The following is a 10,602-nucleotide window of genomic DNA, read 5'->3' on the forward strand; positions in this document are numbered from 1 at the left end:
CACAAAGAAACGCAATTTGTGTTCGCACGTAAATGATACATATGACTGCCTACTATTTGAAGGGTGCGAAAGGTGACTTTTGGGGAAACTAAACAAGACGGGGGATGGCTCTTATGAAATCTGGTGCAAAAATAAAATAAAAACTTATAATAATAATAAAAAAAAAAAAATAATATAAAATGCTGTCAGCCTTAGTAACCAATCAACCAATCCAATACACGCTGCACTAAAAAATCTGATAAGCCGATTGGTTGCTAAGAGTTACAGCAGCTTTTGTGTAATTATCTGTCTGTTTAGCACAAGATACTTCTTCTGTAAAGGTTCATACAAAGCAGCGGGGCTGAATCAGTGTTCTGGGACAAGATGACAAGGACAAGCAGTAGATACAGGAGGCAGAGGACTGTTCCCTGATACAGACTGCTGATAACTCCTAAAACATCCAGAAAAGTAGACAAAACAAAAGATTGTTTTTGTTCCCCCTGTCACGCTCCAGGCTCGCTGCGCTGCTAGAAACCATGTTTTCTCTCTGCCCGCTTGCCAAGAATAATGAGCCTGGGCAGTGCCCCGTGTTATTGGTAAAATGAGACCAGTTGGGGCGGACGTGCACGTGTTTAGGAAAGGCGTCCCGGTGGTTATTAGGGCTCGTCTGACAACAGCGGGCGACGCTTTTCGCGCCTTTGTGGCAATACCGGAGTTGAAGGAGCCCTGAGCTTAAAATAGACATTGTATAGTAACATGCAGAAATATATATAGTCTATAGAAATACCTTTATACCACGACTAAAAGTAGAATGTACGAAAATATTTATTCTAACCCTGATGCAGTTTTATTTTTATTCTGGTAGGAACGAAAACAGTAGCAGGATAATGAAATCTGCCTTCCAGGGCTACAACTTTCCAAACGCATGCTGGCATTTAAGGGGTTCATTTAGGATAACTATCCTGGCCTTGCGCCCTACTGCAACTTTTAACTAAATACAGCTCTGTGTCTTCCCAGCTGCCTTATGTGCATTTCAGCCATGCATTTAAATAATCAGGTGGAGTGGTTTATCTCTTTTCTGGAGGGACGGGACTAAAAGCGCAGGAGAAAGCCAGAAAGATATAACAATCTATTTTGTAAATGTTGCATGAAGGCGCGCACAAGCCAAACTCGCCAGAAGGTGGAAGCACTTGTTTAGACTTTTTTAGTTTTGCAGAACCGGTGTGTCTGGAGTGCACAGAAAAAAGTGCTTCTTCTACCTTGTCAGGCTTCAGCCGTAGACTAGAGAGCAGAGGCCACTAACCGGTATTCGCGCTACTGAGCTAGCAGGTGCAGAGGCTAACGTGCCCCTGGTGTTCACCAGGGACCCCCGCAAGGAGGTTTGGACTTCGCTGCTCGGGGCACGCAGGTGTAGCGTTAAGGAGAGTCAGACGTTCCGGGTTGGAAGCCAATCGGGAATGCGAGGTACAATAGGAAGATCCGAGCGGGTAGTCAAACAGGCCAAGGTCGCAGGAACAATATGGGGCAGGCGGAAGGAGAATGGTCGACAAGCCGGGTCACAACAGGAGAGCACAATGCAGGCGAATGGTCAGGAACGCCGGGTCAGAATCCAAAATACACACTGGAAATTATGCTGGAGACAGGAACCTGTTACTCTGGTACCCTAATGGCGCCAGAGCCAGGTTTAAGTAGTAGGAGGAGACCACAGATTGGAGGAGGCTGGAGGGAGGACGTAGAACGCTGCGTGCCGAGAGAAACGTCCCGTTGCCTAGCAACGGGATGAGCCCGGGCGTATGCACCCGACAGCGGAGGCAAGGCGGAAGCCGCGGCGCGCCTGTTGCTAGGCAATGGGACACCCTTGTCGAGAACCACCAGGCGTCCATCCCCGCATAGCGGAAGAACAGTCGAATCAATTGCCGAGATCATTAGTTGATTCAGCACAGGTGCCTGCAATAGTAAATTAAGTTGGACGTAAAGCATTTTTTGGGAGGGGGCCATATTTTAGCAGGTGTGACAACTTGGCCGACTATCCTCAGTGCACTCTGCACATTATCCTCGCTCAATATCAGGATTTTGTCCGGCTCATGATAACAAGAGGAAGGAAACGATTCGCCGGTGATGCAGAGGAACGACCTGCCAAGTGCCATCATCTTTCTTCACGTCCTTCCCATGTTCTATTTTTCAAATAAACAACACTCCTCGGTCCAAGTCCCGTTACATAAACGTTATTTCAAGCTTAAGTGCATTACTAGCAATATTCAGAATTCAGAAAAACATATGAGATCAAGTTTTAGGCACTTCTTATAAGCAGTGATATTTGAGATGTTTGTGTTTCGTTAGGGAAACAGTATTTTTTGGCAAACCGGACCTTCCACAGAGGAAAACAAGTTGATTGTAGATATTAAAATAGTTCATCTAGGGGTTAATTAAAAAAAAAATGGCTTATGCAATTTCATGTGGTGATTGGTGGGCTAGCGGCAAGCAAAGAGTTAATGTGCCCCTGCACCGACTCATCAAACCGCTCGTCCCGAAACACCGAAACTGTCTGTGTCTGAGTCATTAAGGAGATCAAAGTAAAAAAAAAGAGTAACTTTGCACCTTGGCATAACCATGTTGCATTGGAGGGAGGAGGGGTAAATTAAAGATGTGAGGACAGATTTATAGTTGGGGTAGGACATGTCCTCGATCACCTTTAAATTTCAGTGTATAAATAAAGCTATCAAGTACCTGTTAATATAAGTTTACTTATTGATTACAGTGGTCCTGTAAGCACAAACAGCAACCAATGAGATTCTAGCTGTCATTTTTCTAGTACGCTTTAGAAAATGAGAGCAAACATCTGATTGGTTCCTAAGATATAGTTGGGAAGAAGTTGACCACAGCAACCAATCAGATGCTAGCTATCATTTTCTTTAATGTGCTAGAGAAGTGATAGCTAAAATCTGATTGGTTGCTATGGGCAACTCCTTCAATATTCCTTTTGAGAAGGTTTAGTAAATCTACCCCTCCGTGAGGAGAAAATGAGATCTCGGAGCACTTATTTATTAAACACTTTGGTAACGCTCACTGCACTGTTACATAAACAAATGAGGGCAGCCTAAATATTCCTGGGAACAACATGTCTAATGAAATTAATAAGGTTTCTCTGCCAAACAAATATATTTTGCAGATGCTGGGTGGGGTTTTGTTTGGTTCCCAGCAAGTATATTTCTTCTGAGCTAACTTTTACCCAATCTGCGCCTCAGTAATCTTTACCCACTCTGCGCCTCAGTAATGTACAGCATAGGGAATGCCATACAAACAGGAGGACGTATGGTCATTATGTACAACGGCTCTGCCTTGTGTCACAGACGGATTCCCCACGCTGTCAATGCAGTGAGACGTGCGCCATAGGCACCGTATAGGCACGCACCCAAATTAGTTTTAAAATATAGAAAAAAGGTCATCAAAATGTACCCGTCGTCTACACATAGTGGGCCTAACGCATTAAGGTACGCAAAATGAACGTATTGTGCGTTGTTTTTTTTTAAAACGCATGTAAATAAGACATGCGCGCGCCCGTTTTGAACTGCAAGCGGATCGGAAGAAACGTCTCTTGCTGAATACGGTGTAGGTACGCTCTGCATATACGGCACTTGCCGTTTCGAGACAGACACAACACACGGCTGGATACAAACAATACATATGTGCAATAGAAAGTCACAACACAATGTACAGGACAAAAATATACAGTATATATTCAGTTATAGTCACCTGTTAATAATATAATCATTAATTAAAAAACATTTTAAACATTTTTTTTTTTGTTTTGCATCCCCCACCCTCCCCATAAAATACATTTATCAGGATATTATTAATGTCTACTGTACATAAAATGCATTTTTACAGTTGCTCCTGATGCAAACACATGTTCTAACATGATTATGCACGGACAGCACGTGGCTTAGTGGTTAGCACTTCTGCCTTACAGCACTGGGGTCATGAGTTCAATTCCCGACCATGGCCTTATCTGTGAGGAGTTTGTATGTTGTCCCAGTGTTTGCGTGAGTTTCCTCCGGGTGCTCCGGTTTCCTCCCCCACTCCAAAACCATGCTGGTAGGTTAATTGGCTTCTAACAAATTTACCCTAGTCTGTGTGTCTGTCTCTGTCTGTGTGTGTGTGTTAGGGAATTTAGACTGTAAGCTCCAATGGGGCAGGGACTGATGTGAGTGAGTTCTCTGTACAGCGCTGCGGAAATAGTGGTGCTATATAATTAAATGATGATGATGATGATATGCGACCGTCATCATTATCAGTCGGTACTTACACCCGTTCTGTAGCTGGTGCAAGTGATACAACTGAAAAACACGTATATTAGAGATGTCCAAAGCTTGAATTGGACGCTGCTGCGCACTCGAGGTTGGCGCGCCCTTACGATACATTGAGTACAGGCTCATTACCCTCCCCGTTCCGTCTGTGAAATCGTAGCCTTTTGTCTGTGTCCTTTGCGCTCCATGATTAATTGCATACACCTTCGTTAACTAGTTTATAGTTGGGCATGTAGAGCAATCTAACACAAAATGCGGCACCTAGCGGCATTTGCGTTCCTTAATGAGTCAGGCCCGGTAAGTTCAGCCATGTTGCGGCCACCTCATTGTGTCACATGTTCCTAGTGAATTTATAGGCTGCATTTGCATGTATATTGCTCAGAACTATTTGGCTCAGGCTAGCTGACAGATATGATTTAATTACAGCCACGCAGAAGAATAAACTGTTGTAGTTTGCAATAGAGACGGCAGCCTAAAACTGTCTCGTAGGGCTCGATGACCTTACGTCAACTCCTCGGTCTCTACAAGCCTTGTCACCGTGAAATGATGACTTGCCGGGGGAATTAATAACCTGAATGTTTCAGATATAGTCGTTTGGCTACTTCACGCGGTTGTGGCCAGAAATCTAACTCTGTCATTGTCTTCCCAGTTTTCGCAGCTCATAAAGATCTTCCAGAGGCTGGGTGTTGACAAGTTCCCCTTGGTGGATCAGACCTTCTTCCCAAACCACAAACAGATGGTGAGTTGTCACTGGTTTCCTATATGGCTGTGTGAGATACAGGATCTCTCTGGGCAGAGGTAAGGGAGGCCGGCTCTCTGGTGCTGGTGTTTTGGAACGAGTTGATAATGAACTAAAGTCACTTCTTCTAGAGTAAATTGTCCACATGAAGGTATTTTTGGCCACCATTGTCTGCATGTAGCTGGTGCCAGGAGAGGACTAGAGAAGAGTCTACGAGGGAATTTGCCCTCTAGTGCAGAAGAGGCTGATTACTGTTGAACTTGCTCTCAGGCCAAAAGTTACCAGAACCTTTTCTGTCTCCAGCAAGGTTTTGTGATGGATAAAATACAATCTAAAGGAATCTGAAGACATTACTAAGACGGTGCACCGTTACATAAACAATAGGCGTTGATATGCAGCTATGAATTTGGAATGTTTGACAGAATGTTCGCTATTTAAATTTTCGGGACAATGCAGTTGGTGGATAATGTTTTTGTGGCAGAAAGGACATTTAAGGAGATATCTGCTGCTCTCAATTCTTTTTTCAATTCATATTCTCAGATTGGCAATACAATCATTTGCAAACTTTGTTATTTGTTTTTCTACACACTTATGATTTAAAAACAACATTTAACCTTATCAGCGGAACCACAGGTCAACTGTATTGTGAAGTGCAGCAACGTTGTTTCAGCAATGTAAAAAGCTGAGCAGTCCTGCCCGCCTGCCAAGTTTCGTTGTAGTGCCCAGGAAGGGAAGGCGATGTAATAGGCCAGACGACTATCTTTTCAACACAACACATGCCAGCTGCAATCTCCAGCTCACAAGAAGATAGGTTAGAAACAACTTTAATGTATGCTTATTTGGAAGCAACAGGAAAGTTAAGAACAAATAAACTGCAAATCGTGTTAATATCAGTTGGGGTATATGACTTAAAAATAAATAGTGTTCCTTTAATTTGTAAGGCAATCTGAGAGGCAAGGAATTTAACAACCTAGATTCATTTGTTTTCAGTCTGTAGACCAATATTCTTGAAATTGTGGACAGGCTTTGGCAATGGAAACTTTGGTTTGGTAATTACCTAGTCAATGTGTGAACTATGGATATTTTGTTTGATCTTGAATATAAAAGGTATTTTCTCCTGAGATCTAAGAGCTTTCTGTATGGGCCTTGGACTGTGATCCTCAGTGTGCGGATAGTACAATAGAAGGCATCAGATTGGGGGGAGGAGGGGGGGGGGGGGAGAATTGCCAGTATCGAGTATGTTATTGAACCTCATCCAAAGTTTTCTCTTTGATCGGTGTCCAAATAACCAGTCATCTAGGACTTCTTGTAAACCTCACACCGCTACCCAAACAAATTGCCTACAACAAAGTCCTTGTAATGAATATTCCCAGTCACCAGACCGTGCTGTTATTTGAATAACATCTCTACCTAAACTGCACCAGCCACTGACACACAGTGGGGGCAGCCATTTTGTGAGCCGAACCAATATTCATGAGAATGGCATCCAATCACATTGCGAGAGGTATAACACTAGAGGACAAAGTGCCTCAGCAATGTCATTGGATTCTAGTGCATTGATGGGCTGCATGTTATGTTATTTCAGTCCACAAAATGGCCGTCTGTACTTGGTGTACGCTACTCGAATCATACAGCTCTGGAGTATCTGCTTTTTGTGGTGATCATTTCATATACATTATATCGCTTTCGTGGTATTGTATTTTTTTTTTTTTTATGGGTCTCCATTTTAGCCATCCATTTGAGGAGGTTGAAAAATAACATCTATTTCTACAATTTGATAGGCGCGTATTGCTAAAAGCAGGAAGCGCCCACAGTACTTGCCCAATATGATTGCCCACGGGGCCTAGGCACTGCCCTCCCCTTATACTTAGTTGGCGAGCGGCAACTTCTGTTCTTGAGAGTGTGGTGCTGGGCTGTGACATCATAGCCAAGCGCCTCAGCCCATTACCAACATGGAGGAGCAGGAGCCAGCAGTGGGTGGCGCTCAGTGTGGCGACAAGTCACCGAGTGATACTGACACTCATTCATTGCACGGTGGCTAAGTGGTTAGCACTTCTGCCTCACAGCACTGGGGTCATGCGTTCAATTCCCGGCCATGGCCTTATCTGTGTGGAGTTTGTATGTTCTCCCCGTGTTTGCGTGGGTTTCCTCCGGGTGCTCCGGTTTCCTCCCACACTCTGGGAGTTTAATTGGCTGCTATTAAATTGACCCTAGAGAGTGTGTGTGTGTGTGTGTGTGTGTGTGTGTGTGTGTGTGTGTGTTAGGGAATATAGAATGTAAGCCCCAATGGGGCAGGGACTGATGTAAGAGAGTTCTCTGTACCGCACTGCGGAATTAGTGGCGCTATATAAATTGATGACGGTTTTAGGCTTTCGTTACTGCCTAGGCAATTGTACCGTAAAAAGGCTTTGCACCTTTTTAAAGATATCACTCAGTTTGAAATGGTTTCCTACATCATTGAAGGCAAAAAACCAAGATACAAGGCTTATGCTCTAAAACTAACTCCCAACTTGCTTTGGAACCATCAGGAGTTTAATATGTGCCAATGAGATCCTGTGGTACAATGAGATAGTACAGACTATTTACACAACGTTGGTAACATGCAAGATATTGTATAATAAAGCCTTCTGTTTTGCTGTACTTTATTACATAACAAATAGGACATTGGTTTTCTGTGCCAACTAAGTTTTAGTTGTTTTTGGCTGGCACCTCTGCAAAATATGTATTCTGTTTTGTCTCTTGACCCCAATTGCAGAAATGAATTAGGAATAATAGGTCTAAATTATGCTAGGTCAACCCACAGATCCATTAGCAATGGATGAATACATAGGAAACATCTGGCTCACAGTAAACTTCACTTATGCATGTAATTATTGAGACTGATTAATATGCTAAGCGGGTGGAATTTACAATAATGACAGAATTGTTTTTGATTTGTTTCCTTTATTCACAAGGACACAGATCCCTGAGAATATGTATCGTTTAGTTAACCAAAAAAAATCCTGCAAAAAAATTTTTGGTTTTTTTTTTCATATTCTTGTCTCAGTGATGTCACTGGTTCCTAGTGACTGGATAGGCTGCATTCTCATTGATGTCACTGGTTCCTAGTGACTGGATAGGCTGCATTCTCAGTGATGTCACTGGTTCCTAGTGACTGGATAGGCTGCATTCTCAGTGATGTCACTGGTTCCTAGTGACTGGATTGGCTGCATTCTCAGTGATGTCAATGGTTCCTAGTGACTGGATAGGCTGCATTCTCAGTGATGTCACTGGTTCCTAGTGACTGGATAGGCTGCATTCTCAGTGATGTCACTGGTTCCTAGTGAATGAATAGGCTGCATTCTCAGTGATGTCACTGGTTCCTAGTGAATGGATAGGCTGCACTCAGTGATGTCACTGGTTCCTAGTGAATGGATAGGCTGCACTCTCAGTGATGTCACTGGTTCCTAGTGACTGGATAGGCTGCACTCTCAGTGATGTCACTGGTTCCTAGTGACTGGATAGGCTGCACTCTCAGTGATGTCACTGGCTCCTAGTGACTGGATAGGCTGCATTCTCAGTGATCTGTCCCAATTTTCAAATCAGAAATGATTGCAGCCATGGTACAGAAGGATTATTGTGGAATATAGATATATAACCCCTACAGACCTCTTCAAATACAGTAATGCAGGAAAACCTCCCCAAAAAAACCATTGTGCTCTCATTGTCGTTCACTAACCAATGAAGTGAAAGTTTCACCCACAACGTATAAATAAATCTGTACAAAGGTGGCATCATCCCTACACTAGGTTTACTGACTGCAGAAGTTCATCATTATATGTGAGAGATTGAGGTAGATTTATCAGACCTTCTAAAAAGGAGAAGTGGGAGGTGTTGCCCATAGCAACCAATCAAATTCTACCTATCATATCCAGTGCATTCTAGAAAATTATAGATAAAAGCTGGTTGCTATGGGCAACACCTCCACATTTCCTTTTGTGGAGGTATTAGAAATCTATAGGCTTGTAAAACCATCATTTAGCCTCTAGATGTTGTTACTGTTAGAAGAAAAACCAAGTTCACCCATTAACCTTATGATTTATTGATCTGGGCACCAGAAGTTATTGTGGGTGAGGTCCAGGGGACCATTCAGCCATCTACTAGAGAACCTTACTGCACCCTCATTATTTTCTACGTTTCACAGACAGCAAACACACAGAAAAGACACGGGGAAAGAATTTTTTTTTTTTTATAGAAATATAAAGTATTTGTTTAATGTTTAGGATAAAATATACTGCAAAACACAAACATTTTAGAGCAGAAGCCAATATACAATCACAGAATTTACATTTCATAAATAAACATTGGAGAAATCGTGAATCTTTGTTACAAATGGCCGACGTGCGCACATTCTCCCCCGTACAATGCAATCTTTACCACGAGAAGACTTGTAGCCTCGTCCAGTGGGCTTGCACCCGTCTACCGCCCTTCTCAATCTCTACATGGCATGGTGATGTAGGGGGAAGGGGCAATTCGTATACGCCTCTGGCGCTTCAGCTCTTGTGGAACTACAAGTCCCAGTTGGCCCTGCCAGCCACAACCACAAGTTGTCCAATCCTGCTCTACTTAAATACACCTCAGCTCGTATGTGCCACTCTACTACAGACCAGTCACTAAAATAAAGGTCAGATGTGTAGTAACCCTCAACTACCAATCAGATGCTTGTTTTTAGAAGTCTAACGTGCTCTAGGTCAAAGCTAACTTCTGATTGGTTAATAAGGGTTACGGCACATTTGAACTTGTTAATGCAGTAAAAAATAACCCAATAACTTTTTTTTCCTCTCTTCATTTCTGTGTTATATATTAGGAATATTTTTAAAGTTTCTACGATTTTCCGATGCGGTTTTAGGTATTGTCAATTCCCTAGTTTTATAGATTTTGATGTTGATCTGTTTACCACTTTCTTTTGATGTCTACAACCAATCTTCTTCCCTGTAACGCTCATTTGTTTGCATAATGCAGCTCCCGGTCCTTAGTGTGACTGCGGACCTCTGCCTGACTGCCTCTAATTGTGTGCGAGAGCCGCAGGAGGTGGGCATTCAGTGCCCTGGCCAAGAGGACAGCTGGTTCTTGCTTGGTCAAGTCCAGCACCCATCCAATCAAGTGCAGATGGGCATATCTACTCATGCCAATACTGTCCAATAGTTGTCCCATGTAACAGCGCCAAGTATGAAACAATACTGTACTAAGCAAATGGATGAGGGGGGGGTGAGTATGGTCTAAACCGCCCCAAAAGTAGAAGACCCATTTAAGAGTCTGCACTGAAAAGTTGCATTTAGATCAGGATTGGCCAAGTTGTAACCAATTTAGGAGCCCGAGAAACAGAAAAAGTTGAAAGCGAAATCCATTTTACACAATTACCCCCAGAAAAGTAAGCAGATGCGGAATATGGAGTGCTAGCTCCTGGGATTTCTCCAGCACTGAATTAAATACTGTGCAGGAAGCCTGTGCATTCCTATTGATGCTGAAATAAATCGCTCATGGTGGCTAGCCGAACCTAAAAAAAAAAAAATCACATATTTAGAAAATATTTTCGCC

The 10,602-nt window shown here is 43.0% G+C and overlaps 1 protein-coding gene across 2 annotated transcripts in view; it reads left to right on the forward strand.

The window, feature by feature from the left end:
• Window positions 1–10,602, forward strand: part of SYN3 (synapsin III) — a 248,071-nt gene that overhangs the window by 116,363 nt on the left and 121,106 nt on the right. For both annotated transcript variants that reach the window (XM_075210442.1, XM_075210441.1), the window contains exon 6: window positions 4,936–5,025. In XM_075210442.1, coding sequence (XP_075066543.1) covers window positions 4,936–5,025 — 90 coding nt within the window. The remainder of the gene's footprint in view (window positions 1–4,935; window positions 5,026–10,602) is intronic.

Source organism: Mixophyes fleayi, chromosome 4, assembly GCF_038048845.1.
Source record: "Mixophyes fleayi isolate aMixFle1 chromosome 4, aMixFle1.hap1, whole genome shotgun sequence".
Taxonomy (NCBI): Eukaryota; Metazoa; Chordata; class Amphibia; order Anura; family Limnodynastidae; genus Mixophyes; species Mixophyes fleayi.